This window comes from Amblyomma mixtum, chromosome 1, assembly GCF_055824585.1.
Source record: "Amblyomma mixtum isolate Tamu chromosome 1, ASM5582458v1, whole genome shotgun sequence".
Classification (NCBI taxonomy): Eukaryota; Metazoa; Arthropoda; class Arachnida; order Ixodida; family Ixodidae; genus Amblyomma; species Amblyomma mixtum.
In genome coordinates, this window is record NC_143012.1 from 60,709,302 (window position 1) to 60,726,725 (window position 17,424).

At 45.3% G+C, this 17,424-nt stretch overlaps 1 protein-coding gene across 4 annotated transcripts; it reads right to left on the bottom strand.

The window, feature by feature from the left end:
• Window positions 1-780: 780 nt before the first annotated feature.
• LOC149366431 (uncharacterized) lies at window positions 781-16,879 on the bottom strand. Of its 4 annotated transcripts, XM_089550764.1 has the most exons (4): window positions 16,578-16,879; window positions 10,241-10,714; window positions 7,806-7,863; window positions 781-1,956 (listed from the first exon to the last, which is right to left on the bottom strand). In XM_089550764.1, exons 1-3 carry the CDS (start codon window positions 16,672-16,674, stop codon window positions 7,844-7,846), a joined length of 591 nt encoding a protein of 196 aa, XP_089406890.1. In that variant the 5' UTR covers window positions 16,675-16,879; the 3' UTR covers window positions 781-1,956; window positions 7,806-7,843. The 4 variants fall into 4 exon arrangements, with proteins under 4 accessions (XP_089406890.1, XP_089406885.1, XP_089406879.1 ...); XM_089550759.1 differs by lacking the exon at window positions 781-1,956 and having other exon boundaries at window positions 3,570-7,863; XM_089550753.1 differs by lacking the exons at window positions 781-1,956; window positions 7,806-7,863 and adding an exon at window positions 7,874-8,829.
• Between the last annotated feature and the right edge of the window lie 545 nt (window positions 16,880-17,424).

Below are 17,424 nucleotides of genomic sequence, written 5' to 3' on the forward strand. Positions count from 1 at the left end.
TGCTTGGGAATAGCAACCAGGGTTGCAGAAGCCCCACCAGTGGCGACGTCTGCTATCGCAGAGAAGAGTCGCATTGTTTAACCACTGCACTAGGAGAGGTGACTCCGAGGGGTTTATGCATGTAAGGTAGAGCATGACCACATCCCCATATATGGCCACTAACACAACAATGCTATCAGGTCATATATCCTTTAGGCAGATCTTAATAGTCTCCTCCAGGTTTAGTGCAAAACCACCAGTCCATACGTACTAACCCTAGCAAGAACCTAGTTTTGCGCGGAGGAGGGCGTCGTGAAACATAGTCCACGTAACCATGTGGCATCATCACAGCCACCGCTGTGGCTCATTGGTTATGGCGCTCGGCTGCTGTCCTGAAAGACGCAGGTTTGATCCCAGCCATGGCGGTCGAATTTCAAAGGGGACGAAAATCTACAGACCAGTGTACTGCACTATATCAGTGCACATTAAAGAACTCCAGATGGTCAAAATTTCTGGAGCCCTTCACTACGGCATCCCTCATAGCCTGAGTAACTTTGGGACGTTAAACCCCATAAACCAGACGAAACCACAACCTGCCCACCGGATTGTGAGCAAACTGACCACCGTGGCAGGTAGCAGTTATGACTTATGGTTTATGAGGGTTTAACATCCCAAAGCGACTCAGGCTATGATGGACGCTGTATTGAAGGGCTCCGGAAATTTCAACCACCTAGAGTTCTTTACCATGCACGGACTCGCTCAGCAAACGGGCCTCTAGAATTTCGCCTCCATCAAAATTCAACCACTGTGGCAGGGATCGAACCCACATCTTTCGGGTCAGCAGCCGAGCCCCATAACCACTGTGCCACAGCGGTGGCTGGCAGGTGGCAGTTAATGATTGGTCGCGAGAGGTTGCTCAGAAAGAGCAACATGGGTCGCACAATCCCTACTGGTGGCTGTGATAGAAATAGCCACCTGCCAGTGGAGCGGTGCATCGCTTAATTGTTGCACCACTGTGCTAGCAGTGGTACGAGGATTTGCCACGATGACCAATTCTTCATATATGGAAATTAACCCAGTAATGCTGTCGCGTCATACCTTTGAGAAAGAGCTTAAGTGTCCCCTCAAATTGAAGAATGATGCTTTTGCACATCTACTCAGCTTAACTACGGTAAACCCCTACCACTTTACCTTGTGTTGAACACTGAATATCCAAGAGCCATGGATGCCCAGAGGGGGGGGATATTTTTTGGATATTTTTTATGCACTAGCAGAAAACAACTACACAGCTTGATTAGCAAGCTTAGATGACAGTAACTTTTCGCATTTCACTTATTAAGTTTAATTCTCTGTTCATGAATAAAATAAAATGTATGTTCTCTAAGCATAGCACTAATTTGCTGTTCATAATTTTTGTTTCATGTGGGTAGTTTAGACCACAAATGGTGTCTTTTTGGTGGTAACCTACTGCCTGCCCCATCCTCGGCCATCAGGTGCCCCCCCTGAAAAAACTTCTGCGGATGCCCTTGCCCAGAGCACTGCAGCTTTTGACATTTCTCCCTTACATACGTTTTGCCCAGAAAGTTGCAAGCAGCAATGTGATGCCACAAAGAAATACAGGTATAAGCAATTCAACAATGACTGAAAGAAAGCTGCAGAAAGGCACAATCACCCCAAACGAGTAAGGCAGAGCACTTGCAAAATAATGGAATAGCTTGAATCTAACTTTCTGAAGCAGCTATAAGGGTGCATTCTGGTGGATATTAATATGCAATTACTCTCTAACTGGAATATATTCCAGGTTCAGGGTTTGTCCTTAACACATTGGACAATGGTCAACACATTCAGATCAAAGGATATTCGGTTTTACAGGATACAAGCATCAACCTATGGGTCTCCTGACGTTGGCAGCAGTTCTCCTTGGAAGATTCTCCTGGAAATTTGTAGTCCTCATCTTTTCAACATCATTTATGACACCTGTGAGATGGAACACACGAAAGCAGCCCAAGTGAAAATAATGTGACAAAGCACCAATCAGCATTGTTAAGCTAGGTGCATTTAACAATAACAACATGAATGCCATGAGGACATACCAAAGGGAAAATAATCTGATGGAGGAGTATCAAGAGTTTGTCCTTGCTGGGTGCAGACTATTAAAATGCTTAATTGTTAATCCTTGAGTGAATCTATAACAGCAGACTGTGGTGGTTCCTTTGCCCCAAAAATCAATGTTGATATGCTCCATCTTTCAACTTGTCGGCGCGACAAGCTGGCTACAAATACTGTCGGCTGCATCAGCTACATCGGGCATCAGAATAGACAGCAGCGCTTTAAGCACAGTATCACATCCCAGTATCACATCACATCACATCACAGGATCACATCACAATATCACAGGCAGGCGCATATGAACCATGCCTTTTATGGCTACACTAGTCCTCGAGAAAGCATACACCACGATAATTGGAGAACTGCATGCACTCACTGTTGTGTCGGCGTGCCCACCACGAATTCCACGCCGGAGCACATTGGGGCACGCCGGGATGGCGGCCTGAATGAGAGAGAGGCACGGACGTAGATCGGTGCTGACCGACGTTGAGAGAGCCCCTTTTATTCAAAGCACGGTGCCTTAAATAGACTCAGTGCTGCTAAGACAGCGCCCCCAGAGGCGAGTAATCTTTGGTCTCGAAATGACACCATGATACAGCACTCATCCTGCGATTAAAGGCAGAAGGGACCGTATACACATCAGAACAAAGTAAATGGCACATCGACTGTAGTCACACCCGCTACAGCTGAAAGCAGCTACGAAAAGCTCTCTCACGACTGTGTCAGCAAGACTGTCACAGAAGAACGCAGAAGTAGATTAAATTTTTAGCGACTAGGCGCCAGTGCAGTCAATGACTTAGCACCTAAACCTGGTTACCCGGATGGCTTCGACCGAGGCAAAATGATTTGCATTGCTAGATATTTGCAGAGCTTTGGCTTTGCTCTGACTGGTAAAAGTGCCAACCGGTTGGAAACCCACCAAGCACGCGCAACGGTAAAGCATGATTTCAATATTGTTACGGTGCATAGTTGCTAGGCAAAGACGACGTTGTTTTGGGACGTTCGGCAGTGGACGACGATGAGGACGTGGCAGTTTGTGCTAGAGTGATTTAGCTCGGTGTGGTTTCTGACTGTGGCCTGTCCCATCTGCCGCTGGGCTAACCCCCCGTAATATTTGGTGGAGGTGCTGGGTATCACACCGGGACCCTGCCCTGGACCTCCGCAGCGGTCGTCAGTTTCGAGCCATCACTATGCCGTCCAACCCACCTCCGGCCGCAGCATCACCACCAGCGCCGACCGTTGTCGTGGCGCAGCCTCGCGACCCGGGCACCTTTTGTGGCAGTGGAGTGGAGTGATTTTTTTGTGGAGTGATTTTGTGGAGTGATTTAGCTCGGTGTGGTTTCTGACTGTGGCCTGTCCCGTCTGCTGCTGGGCTAACCCCCCGTAATATTATGACATGCTGCGGCTTGACACGCATTGAGCCGCATGAAGCCAGACCTGCAGCATAAACACAAAAAAACGACGTACTGGTGGAGGACAAATCTGGAAACGGCTGAGTTTACTTGCCATGATGGACTCTGATCGCACTTGAAGTTGTTGCCATTGTTGATGCTCAACGCGATGCAGCTTTCCTTTCTGTCAACCTCACCAACATTTTGCCAGCGTGCCCACTGAACATGTAAACAGTGTATAAATTATTGCCCGGCTTTTGTAATGTGTGATCCAACAGTGTTTTAGATGCAACCCAACCAGTCAATTGCGAACTGTCAGCCAGCTTGCAGATTTCACAGGCCAAATATGCGAAACACGAGAAAACGAAATGTCAACGTGATGGATGGTTGCGTTCCTCAACTCTCAGCGTATGTGCGTGAAGGATTGATACCGGGAAAAGCGCCAAATTGCTTTTCGTACGTAATCATGCTGCGGTGTTTTGAAGCAAAACTTCATTACGGGACCTCGAGCTTCAATCACGGACTGTGCAAATTTGACCTTGAAATGACCTTGAGTTTCCAAAGCAAAGCAAAGGCGCATAACTGGCCCCCTGAGATAGTGGACACCTTAGTCAAGCTTTAAGCTGAAACCAATGGAGTCCAATGAAGCGGGAGCTTGGAAAGCAAAGGAAAGGCGCAGAACTGCCCCCTTGGAACAGCGGACACCTCATTCATGCTTTAAGCTAGTGGCACAAGGTATCTAGAGAAGTACCTGGGTTTGAACCCGACCACAGCAGCAGTGTTTCGATGGAGGCGAAAGGCGCCCTGTGTGCTGTGCGATGATGTCAGTGCACAGCGCATACGTCCACTACAGCACCTCTTTCTCTCTTTCTTCCTTCACTCCCACCATCCTCCCTTCCCTTAAGGCACAGTTCAGGTGTCCACCGATATATGTGAGACAGATATACTGCACCATTTCCTTTCCTCAAAAACCAATTTTACCTGCATGCGTTAACATTGTGGCAGACACGTGCACTGCTGCAATAGGCTGCATCATTAATTGCTGAGCAAACACTCGCGATCAACCATTAACTTCCACCTGCCAGGGTGACAGAGTGGGTGGGCTGCCTATCCAGTGTCTGGAACACACTCAACCTTACAGACACCAAGCCGCTTATGATATGCCATAGCTTTAGCTCTGTAACCAGGTTCAACAGTAGTTTAACCACACCATTTTTTAGTTCCTCAACCACTTGGGGCTTAAACATTGTCACAAGTTTTTCTTACCTTTCTGTTGCGTTGAAACGGACCCAGTAGAGTTTGATGTCAAGAGCGTTTGTAAAATTAGTACGAAAGATATTCGTTGTTTCTTGAAAGCGAAACAAGAATTTCGTGCTCTGATCTTGACTGCTGTATAGCCACATACAGTATTTGTAATGTTCACATAATTAATCAGCTTCCCCACAGATTTTGCATACTCGAGTCACGAATACATGTCCGAATCGAGCTGCGACGCCATGTAGTTTGCAGAATTATGATATTATGTTGAATCATTATGGCAACTATTTACCGTATTTTCCGGTGTTTAAGTCTCACCTTTGTATAAGTCGCACCCCCCTCCAAATGGCTGTTTATCCGAAAAAAACATACATAAGTCGCACCAGTGTACAAGATGCACCTCTTCACTCGATTTCTTGAAAAATTCGTTCCGGGTCACGCAAATCGCGGCCAAAGTTGTGGCAGCTGATAAACGATATAAAAACTAGACAGTACTTTTCAAAAATGTTTATTTAGATACATACAGATGGTATGTAAAGGCGCAGTCAAAAGTAAATATAATGCGCAAGTGGAAAACTGCATCCATCTTACCCTTATCTTGTGCATCAGGCGCTCGTCATCGTCGGCTCAAATGAGTGCACGCTATTTTCACAATACAGTACAAGGATTTTGTCCAGCGCTGGCTACGATGCGTATAAAGAGCGGTTCGCGCAATTAACTCTGGTGTGCCCCGCGACACGACGTAACAACAGCACTGCACGGCCAAACACTGAAATCTGGTGTCACCATGCATGCGCTCACTGCTGGGCATACCAGACGCTGCGCGGTAGTTGCTTACTCCCATCTAACTGCGCGAACCGCTCTTTATATGCACCGTAGCTAGCGCCGGAAAAAGTCCTGGTACTGGTAGCGTGCGCTCATTTGAACTGCCGACGACAAGCACCGGACACACAAGATAAGGGTATGCTGGATGCAGTTATTCACTCTCTTGAACAACACGCTTACTTAACTGCGTCATGGCCAACGAAACGACAGATATGAAGCACGCCTCAATCAAGACCTCGTCGACCTTGCCGCAACTATCACCGAAAAGACGATCCCATGGCAGCAATGGTGGACGGAAGTCCGGAAGTGATATGCACAAAAGCGGCTTGAAAATGGTTGAAGGTTGAAACTTGTTATTGACATGCTCCCATTTTAAAAATAACACATTTAACTCCTTAACTAAAATCATTATAAGAATGTATAAGCTGGATTTCGTTTTTTGCACGCCAATCTAACGTTACTTTGGAGTTCCTTCCGAAATGTAGTTGCTGGGCGCAGCAGAAGGTGTCGCGTAATTTTCCTGGCCAGGGTGCCAGCCCTGCGTCCACTGACATCTTGCAGTTTAATATTTGCAAGTTGTTGGATTTAACGTCCCAAAGTGACATATAGACTATAAGGGATGTGGTAGTGGTAGGCTACGGATGAGACTGCCTGGGTGCGCTGACACCGCGCAGCACATCCTTAACAGCAAGCAAGCACCTTTTCGGGCGCGGCCGCAGCAGCCCACATTTATTCCATATATAAGTCGCATCGTTATATAAGACGCACCGACAAAAATTTAAGAAAAAAACTGCAACTTATACACTGGAAGATACGGTACCTTGTCGATATATAGCTTTCACAATTTAGCTTTGCACTGGCAGCTGAGTTTTTTTTCCTCCACGGCTGTGAACATCAACAATGGCAACCACTTGCGAGTGCATGCTCGAATAGTGTGATCATGTAATGCTGCCATGGCAAGCAAGCTCAGATATTTGCAAATTTGTGCTCAACAGATCCGTTATTTTTTTGCATTTATGCTGCAGGTCTGGCTTCATGCGACTCAATGCATGCATATCAAGCCGCAGCATGTCATAATGAGATCATGCTTTGCCTTTGCTTGGGGGGTTTGACCCGTTCGCACTTTTACCGATGAGAGCAAAGTTCCGCAAATGTCTGGCCACAGATGCAAATAATTTTGCTGCAGTCGAAGCTATATATACGGGTAACCATGCAGTTAAACAGTTAACTTTGATGCAGGTTTACGGTACTTTCCATTCGAAGCCAGCCAAGCTGCTAAAAATTGAATGGATCTCTGTGTTCTGCTACTCTTGCTGACAGCTGTAAGTGGGCTTTCCATAGCTGCTTGCAGCTCTAGCGGGCATGGCTACAGCTAGTCGATGCACCACTTACTTTGTTCTGAGGTTTATGCCGTCCATATTCTGCTTTTATAATCGTAGAAGGATTTGCTGATTGTCGTGGTGCTTGCTTTTGCGAGGTGATTCGCAAAATTTAGTACATGAATATTACCAATACTGTATGTGGCAGCAACAACAAATACTCGTTTCATCTTAAAGCAACGTCGAATTCTCTGTACTATTCTTGCTGCCAAACTCAGGAAGAACTATTTTCCAAACACTCATGGTATTGAGCTCTGCAGATTCATTTCAGCGTAAGAAAGAGTGCAACCACGTGACAGCGGCATGTTGATCAGAAGGAACTAAATACTCCACAGCCTGATTCGTGCACACAATATCTCACGCTTTCCCCAGTGCCAATCCTTCGTCCTTCACGCACATATACTGCAAGTTGAAGAACGCACTGCAGGCCACTGGCATCGTAGGGAAAACAAAACCATCCAACACACTGATTAATACACTTACGTTAACATTTTTCGGTAACATGCTGAGGTGTCACGTTACTAGTTACTTTTTATTTCAATTGTCCCCCTCCGCCTTTTTTTCAAAAAAATAAACGCCGAAAATGATGTTGCAAATAAACAAAATCTACCGGTGTTCTCGACGACCCTTGTTGCGGCTCGCATGCATGCCAAAAAACACCTGCCCTTGACGACGCACTCAACTAAAAAAAAGCACGAACACGCAGTCACACACTTGTCTTCACCCCCAAACCACTCACACACACTACTCTCTAAAGTGTGGACGCATGCCAAGCCACCAATGGACCATTTGCAGAAATCTATAAGTCAGTTTCTGTGTAAGCTAGTTTTCCAACCAAAAGGTCTCGTTCCCAGGCGACACTCACGCATTCTTGGTGGAAGCAGTTTCCTCTTCTGAGTAAACTCAGGAATGTCGCCAGTTTACTGCAAGATGGCCCCAAGAGAGCCATTAAAAGAGTACAATGGTACAACACAGAAAAGGGGATTGCAGTCAACCGGCTGTTTCTATCTGCAACTGCGGCTACGTTTCTGGTCATTGAGTTCCTAAGCAAGCGAAGCTGAACTTGAACACGTTGACGTAAACACTCACATTTTTGCGATAATTATGCAGGTTCAAGTAAAAAAAAAATTGTTTATGTGCGCAAATATATTTTTTCCGGAACTATGACATTTAAGCATTTCTTTATTGCTACACAATTTCCGCGTAATTTCGTAAGCAGAAGCACACCAGAATTTCTGTAAATTTGTTGAGTTCAGCTGTTTTCTTTGTGAAGTTGGAATTATATGAATTATGAGCTTGATAAAATTGTTATCTTTGTTATCTTGAGTTCTTGCAGTGAAGACTCACTGATTAAAATTTATGGCCATGGACTAACGGCAAAGTAACGTGCGATACTTTTTTTCGGTAACGGTAACGCTAATGCGTTACCTTTTTTTGTAGGTAACGTAGGGCGGTAACGTGTTCCTTTTTTTTTAGTGTTACGAGTAACGTATTTAGTTACTTTTTTTCAGCAATGCCTACAACGCTGCCCGCATGCGCCAGTTGCTACACATCAGTCATGATGGTGGCTTAGTGGTGACAGTAATGCTGCCGACTCCTCGGTGCTAGGACTTTCTTCCATGACCTGCCACCTCAGCCCTTAAAAGCATCGCGCGCTGTGTGGGGTCGAGGTTGCTGAATGCATGCCTCAATTCTTTGCGAGAACTTCGTTGGCCAGAATCCGAAAAGGCATCCATCGCAACATAGATGCAGACGTAAACGAAGCGACGACGGGTGACGGAGGCCTTCAACGTCAGGTCGGCAGTAGTTTTCATTTCGGCTGCTGCACCCCCACCACCAGCAGTCACGGAGCCACTGTTCTCCTATTTTGTCATCAGAGAGTCCTGAGCCTGAATTGTAGCAGCGACAAAAAGGTTTTCAACTTGTAATCCAAATCTTTTGACAATAAATTCATCTTTCACTACAGGACAAGTGGTAACAAAGCTACAAAATGTCAAACTATTGGATTTTACTAACAGAAAAAATTTGATAGTATTGTCCTCAGTGCCCCTCATTGGTTTTCAAGAAATAAAACTCCACAAGATTTTATAAATTGCAATAATTTTTATGTCAATGCTCACTTTATGTCAATTTTTATGTCAATGCAGTTACCAAAGCAAGTTCACTTGAGCTTCTATAACCACAACACAATCTGCAAGGGCTTGCTGTAGAAATGCTTAAATACCTCAGAATTATTACCATAAATGGAACGAGAACAGCAACTTCTGTTGGGATAGTGATTGTATACCTCCAAATATACAGCATGTTCGTCCAGGCTGACAATGCTGAGAACATAATTTGTAATAAGAACGTGCCACATGCAATGATAGCAGATTATTTGACAAAAGATAATGCACAGTAATCTAGTGCAGTAAAGCATTTATTTTTTAAAACTGAAACCAAGAGACTACTCTGAAAACCTGCATACAAAAGCGAGCAATGTTTATCATCAGAAGCCCGTGCCTTGTTTCTCTGCTTTTTTGTCCCAATAATACAGCCACAACACAAGCATGGAAGGAATAATAAAACAGCACGCTTCTCTGGTGGCATTATACTCGATTTTAAAAGAACACAGAACTGCTCTGACGTGAGTATGTCAGTTTGCTAGCTAGTGCCGAACACTGCAACCACAGTTCACACACAACACTGAATTTACTGAAACTAGTAAACTGATGACATGATGACATCTGGTATGCCACAATTTCAGTCTCGTTCATGATAGTACCAGCCTAGTATGTTCAGGTTTCATATAGAGGAGGAAAAGCAACCGAAAAATTGCTCTGTGCGGATGCACTTTGAAGGCATGTAAATTCACATATTTTTTTCCTAACATGACGAATTCAAAATTGTGACAAGTTAGCTAGCAATGGTTTTGACATAATGTTGAGAAAAGGCATCAAGACTTTAACGAACTGTGGCTTTTGAAGCATGTTCCCTGCTTTTGTGAAGATTTAAACTGTGCTTTTCATTGAACGGCATTGAGCACAGCTGACACCGAAACGGTTTTTCTCTTGTGGGCTCGCACATGATCTGCAAGGTGCGACCTCTGTGTAAACACCATGGGGCAGAGCTGGCACTGGAATGGTTTCTCACCCGTGTGAGTGCGAAGGTGTGCCACCAATGTGCTCTTTACAGCAAAGCTACTCTCGCAGTGGTCACACTTGTATGGACGCTCACCCGTGTGAGTACGAAGGTGTGCTACCAGGGTTCGCTTCTGAGTAAAGCTGCTCTCACAGTGGACACACTTGTATGGACGCTCACCCGTGTGAGTCCGAAGGTGGTCAACCAGGGTGGTCTTGTGAGGAAAACAGCTCTCACAGTGGTCACACTTGTATGGACGCTCACCAGTGTGAGTACGAAGATGGTCTGTCAAGGTGTCCTTTAGAGCAAAGGTGCTCCCACAATGGTTACACTTGTATGGACGCTCACCCGTGTGGGTGCGGAGGTGGTGCGTCAGGGTGACCTTTTGAGCAAAGCTGCTCTCGCAGTGGTGACACTTATATGGACGCTCACCAGTGTGGGTACGAATGTGTCTCACCACCAAGTCATACTTTCTTGCAAAGCTCTTTCCACAGTGGTCACACTGGTAGGGATGGTCATCCATCCGGGTGAGAAGGTGCAGCTCTTGGGGACTTTTCTTCATGAAACTCTGACTGCAGTGGGGGGACTGGTGCAGCTGCTGACTCGTATTTTCCCCAGGCAGCACTTCGAGCTTGGGATCAGCTGTAAACAGGCCTGCACCAAGAAATGCAGGGCATTATCAGAGAAATGCAGGACTATGCGTTACAGCTCATTTGGTGGTGGCAATATTACACAATATTTAATCTAACAAGTTTATTTCAAGGTCAAAGGGTTGATCCCCAAAATAGAAAGCTGAATTTTTAAACATTTCCTATTATTTATAAATTTGCATGGAGTTGGAGGGAGAATGTTGTTTTTTGAACGATTACTCGAAGCAGTGAGCATACTCTGTAGCCAACTTAAGAGTCACAGCAACTTAGACAAAGTGCTTGCAGAGTACCTGGCTTCGTGGAGGGGGATCTTGCAAGTCTACACAAGAGTTTTTCACGAACCAATTCTGTTGGTAGTGTCACCAATGCAATACATAGCACTAAAAATAAGCATGAATCATTAATACCAAATCGCAGTGGACCAGACTAGATAAACATTACCCAACAGTAAACAGGACCAGAAGCACACGCACTAGAGGCTCCTGTAAATATCATGTAAACCAGTAGCAATTAAGGTTCACATCACAACATCTGACATCTCGCCTCTGAGAGCTGACAGCTACAACATCTGAGAGCTCGCATTATGAGGAAGTTGTATGCAGAAGCACACTGAAAACAATAAGCCATGAAATGAGACATAGAAACTCAAAAGGGTGGTAGAACCACAATGGAAACCAAAGACCTAAACATGTCAGACTAGAGCATAAAAAGCAAGCCCGACCGCCGCGGTGGCTTAGTGGTTATGGCGCTCGGCTGCTGACCCAAAAGACTTGGGTTCAATCCCGGCCACGCTGGTCGAATATCGACTAAGGCGAAATTCTAGAGGCCTGTGTACTGTGGGATGTTAGAGCACGTTAAAGAACCCCAGGTTGTCGAAATTTCGGAGCCCTTCACTACGGCGTCCCTCTTAGCCTGAGTCACTTTGAGACGTTAAACCCCAGTATGATGCACAAAAGGCACAGCCACACAAACACAGGCATTTTTCTACTGCAAGTTTTCTGTTTTGCTGTGTACTCTCTAGCTAGTGTGCTCTTTTCAGAAAAAGCTACACAGAACATAGAGAAAAAGTGCAACTTGTACTTGCAATGTGCTGTGTCACAAGGTTTCCTCAGCAATCATGCACAATGTCACATGTAGAATGTTTCATGATATCCACTGTTCATGTTGCAATGATGGTTGTTTGGTTTATTGTGTTTGACATATCCCATAGTGACTAAGGGTATGAGGGACACAGTAGATGGCTTTAGGTAATGTCTACCACCTGGGGTTCTTCAACTTGTAAGTACATGAGCCTTCTAACATTGAAAATTGGTTTTTGAGAAAAGGAAATAGCACAGTAATTATCTACTTGTCTCACATCTCGGTGGACACCCAAACTGTATGGTAAGGAAAAAAAAGAAGGCAGTGAAAGAAGATAGGAAAAAAGAGGTGCCGTAGTGGAGGGCTACGAATAATTTTGACACCCTGGGGATCTTTATCATGCACTGACATCCATACGGGCGCCTTTTGCATTTCGCCTCCATTGCAACCAACGCAGCCGGGTTCGAACTTGGGAACTCTGGCTCAGTAGCTGAGCACACTAACTGCTGAGCCACTGTCGCGGGTTTCTAACATTTCGCTGCAATCAAAATGTGACCACAGCAGTTGGGATTGAACCCATATTTTTCGGGTCAGCAGCTGAATGCCAAAACCACAGAGACACTGTGGCTCGTTATTGCAACGATGAGGTAGTGTTTTAGGCGTTAACAAGGCAGGGTCTGATATTCCCCATTTTGTACACCGCCACCACAGTCTGAGATCACTGGCTAAGCTATTTCACGTCATGAACATCAAGCAGTTCAGCCTGCAAAAGATGGGAGTAGTGGTTTTGGAAAATGGTCCTTCGGGCAGCTTGTGTGCTTGTTGGTTGCCAGTATTTATTTCGATGCCTGCAAAATGAAAGAGAGCAAAGAAGTTGATTAGAATAAGAACTGAAAGGCTGCAAGCCACAGTATTTGTTAAAGAAGTATAGGGACCCAATTTTGGTGGCATGTTTTCTTCTCTACAATGATGTGGAAGACACTACTTTGCATAAATCACTAAGTAGTATTTGCCTACGACTGCTAAATAATTTATAATCGAATTAAGCAAACAAGGAATGGGAATGAGGGGCTCGTTGTAAATATGACAGAAGCCAACAGCCACTGAAACCAAGGGGCACAGGGGATTTTTTTTTTAATTCATTTATTTATTTTGTGGTGTTGATCAATTTAGAATATTACTGAATATGTCATCGCTTAAAGCTAATTGATTAGAAAAGCAGAAGAAAAAACAACTACATGCCGCCGGTGGGATCCGAACCGACGACCTCCGAACGTGGGTGGCGCTGATGAACACTCTCAAGGTTAGGTTACTTGTAAACATAAATACCCCCATAAGCAGAAGGTTTGACAGCCGTCGCCGTAGCTCAGAGGTAGAGCACCGGACACGTAATTCGGAGGTCGTGGGTTCGGATCCCACCGGCGGCATGTGGTTGTTTTTTCTTCTGCTTTTCTAATCAATTAGCTTTAAGCGATGACATATTCAGTAATATTCTAAATTGATCAACACCACAAAATAAATAAATGAATTAAAAAAAAGCCCCTTGGTTTCAGTGGCTGTTGGCTTCTGTTATAATCGAATTGGTCAGTCATGCTGTTTTGATTTCAACAGCCAAACGATGACTGTGACGTCAACGTGTGCTTATACGTCACATGCGGCATGAAAAAACTGCAATATACTGGCTGCTTCTACATTCGTTGTCATTCAGTCTCTTGAGGCAGGCTGGGTTTAGCATTATAGTGAACGAAAACAAGAAAGCAGTGATGATATCACAGTTTTTTCGTGCCTCACGTGACTTGCAAGCAAGCAAAATGCAAGAACAACACCAATCTTTAAATAAAGTAACCGCTCAAGATCTCTCAACTATCACCCAATATCTAACAAGCACAGAGAAATTCTGTCCAGCGGTCATGAACGTGACCAGTTTCACTGCAGACTTAGCTTTATCCGACCATACCAATCATGATTAATCTCTTCCAAGCGTCCCTTCCATTGTTACACAGGGCGCCGCACTGTCTTTTTTAGTGTGTGGTTAGCCTTCTTAAGTAACAAGAAACACTTTAACAACAGATCACTTTTCCATCACAAAAAAATTCCGTGCAGTGGTTATGAATGTGGGCAGAGTTTCACTGCAGACTTAGTCGTATCCGACCATACTAATGATAATTCACCTCTTTCGAACATCCAGTCCATTAGACTGGGTGCTGTGCCGTCTTCTTTCGTGCGCAATTAGCTTTCTCAAGAAACACTTAAACGGCACACTACTTTCCTGTCACTGAGAAATTTTGCCGCAGTCATGAATGTCGCCAGTTTCACTGCAGACTTGGTCATATTTATTTATTTATTTACTTATACATACTGCAGCCGCACAGGGCTATTGCAGGAGTGAAGATATAGGATACATGGTAAGCAGTTGCATATATATGTTGATTCATGCATGCATACATACATAAAAGTACAGTCGCGAGCAAAAGTGGAGAGATCGGCGCTTCGGCGGCGGGAGCAGTTGCGGGGCCGCCCCACGGCGCTGCTATCTTGCCGCGCTCGCTTGCTGCAAGAGTGCCTCGAGTGACGACAAACTTCCCCCTCGCTCTCGCGCGGGTGTTTATCACGACTGATAAATTCCTAGTGCGGATTTCGGCTACTCTGCTGGTGAACGGTCACATCGACGAGGAGTGTGAAAAGAAAAGTGTGTAGTTCCCGAGCATTTTTTTTTTCTTGAAAAGTGCCAGCCGCCGGCTGATTAGGCAGACAAGCCACCAACGGCATTACCGCCGAAACGCGCCGAGAGTGGGAGCAGCTGCCGCTACTTTCCCTTCGGGAACTACACACTTTTCTTTTCACACTCCTCGTCGACGTGACCGTTCACCAGCAGAGTAGCCGAAATCCGCACTAGGAATTTATCAGTCGTGATAAACACCCGCGCGAGAGCGAGGGGGAAGCTTGTCGTCACTCGAGGCACTCTTGCAGCGAGCGAGCGCGGCGAGATAGCAGCGCCATGGGGCGGCCCCGCAACTGCTCCCGCCGCCGAAGCGCCGATCTCTCCACTTTTGCTCACGACTGTACATACAAGATACAGTATACAATGAACAAAGCATAGGTGTTAATGATATTCAGTGGCAGCCAAAAACTGCAGAAGTGCAAGTGAACAAATTTCGCCGGGCAAGGAGTTTCAGCTTTCGATCGTACGAGGGAAGAAGCTATATTTATATACATCAGTGCGTGCGTAAAGTGGATATATATTTAAACTATGATGATGCCCAGTTGATAATGACGTAGAAAATTTAACACGGGTCCTCATGCTATGAGGAGCGGAGAATTAATGAGCATGTAGATATGCCTGAGGCACTTGGAGTACCGGCGCATTGAAAGTGGGGTTAGAGATAATGCACCGAGATTAGACAGGGGCGAAAATTCTCTGTACTAGCAATGGTAGATAAAACGAATTGCGTTCTCCTGGACAGATTTAATTTTCTCGCATTACAATTGTTGATACGGGTTCCGAACAACTGAGCCGTATTCGATAAGCGGTCGGATTATGGTTTTGTAAGCTAAAAGTTTTGTTTGACGTGGTGCTGCACGTAATGTGCGCCGTAGATACCAGAGTCTCTGGAGTGCTTTACTGCATGCTATTGATGTACTTCAACCAAGACATGCTGGATGTGAAACGCAGTCCGAGGTATCCAACTAGGTATACCAATCACTATTCGCCTCTTTCAAGAGTCCAGGGAATTGTTACACAGCATGCCATGCTGTCTTCTTTAGTGTTCTTTAGTGGCCATTTTTGAGGCCCCAGAGGGACAGCACCCCACAGGAATACATGCCAAAAAAAAGTTTTCAAACCAGTTTTATGATTTCAAGCGCACCGATGGTGTCGTCCCTTCGTGAAGAAAAGCAGAGTGCATCTTAGAACAAATAATGAAAGTCTGAAACGCCATTTTAAAGGCATAATTTTTAAGGCGGCGCGATATGGGGGACGAGTGTCACCTCTGGCTCGGGGCGCCGGGCAGGAGTGCGACCATAGAAACACACGTAAACAAAACTTTTCATTTCGCAGTCTACTCATGGTGGAAGCCGTTCATTAACAGGCGAGTGCTTTGAAGATGACTGACAAAGTGTGGAATGTCATTTCAAAGGAAACCTATTTTTAAAACACAGTGATGAATGCGTGTTGTGAAGCCGGACGTACTCCGAGCTTCTCGTGATGTCCCACACACCGCGAGTGTTATATTTGCTCACTGATGCAGTCGTTCAAACTGGACAGCTTAGACAGCTCTACGTGAAAAGTTCTCAAACGGCATGATAAGCAAACGAAAGCAAACCGCGTACCGGCTAGAGTGTTTGTAAACGCAGTGGGGCTTCAGCCAATTAATTCTTCACAGCCTTTTTTCAATGTGGAAACTTGAATAAAGGCATTAAGCCTTTATTCACAGGCCAACAGCAAACGAGCCGCGGCAAAGGAAACGAGAGAATCATTGGATTACTATGTTGCTTCACTCCACAGTGCATATATGCAACAAGTGGCCTTTTACAGATCTTTTAAGACAACAACAAATGCATTTGCGATGAAAACAATCACACCGAAAGAGCTCATTTCTGACAACGAACGATTTGAATCCATGCAAAGTTTTCGCCGTTCGTGCACCCAATGTCGCGTTGGAAAGCATAAACGCATAAACTTGGTCCCCAGCGAATTCCGACAAGTGCTCTTGCAGCCAACAACACAGCAGTAGGCGTTATTAAGCTCCATAGGCGACTGAAAGAAATTCTGGCACTGTGCGACAAACCGCAATATGCTGCAATGCTGCTCCATTGCCGTTGTCTTTTACCAATGTGCAGCGTGTTTACAATAGACAGCTGAGCGGAGTGGCCAAACGTAAACATTCAACATGGCAGCAGCCAGCGCTACTTCTGTGACAACAGGAGCGGGTCTTGAAGGATACTTTTCGGCATGGCAAACAGGCTGCAGGTGGTGGTGGATAACTTGCGAACGCAACTCGATCATGATCGACACTTGCGCGCACAGAGGATGAATGCACACGCTAGACAACACTACTCATGCTGGACATGGTTTACGCAAAAAACGTACTGGCGCTAAAAGACGAAGACAACACACACAAGACGGTCCTGTCTGTCTTGTGTGTGTTGTCTCCGTCTTTTAGCGCCAGTACGTTTTTGCGTAAACCATGCCATGCTACAACCAACTAGCTCAATTCAATGTCTTGCTACACATGCGCGCACAATTCGAGGGATGGCTTGCGTGGTCTTGACTTGGCTCTGGCTGACTTTTCAACCTGCTAAAACCACAGCACCGTTGTTACCAAAAAGCATACAACATACGTAAACAACTATTCACGCATAAATCAGAGTTTTTTATACTAACTCTATGAGAGAAGCTTACTTGTAATCGTTTTTTGGCAAGTCCAGTTACCATACTTAGGCGGCGCGACGAGGCGCCTCGCTTCTTTACTTCGCTCTTGGAGGAAAGAAAATTAGCACTCCAGTTGTCTTCCCACGCCAGGAAGACTAGATAGATGACAACAGCCATGATCTCCAGTGGTGGTCATGATTCATGAATGCCCTCCAAAAACGTTTAACTGAGAGTGGTCTAATGATATCATATTTCGTTTCTGT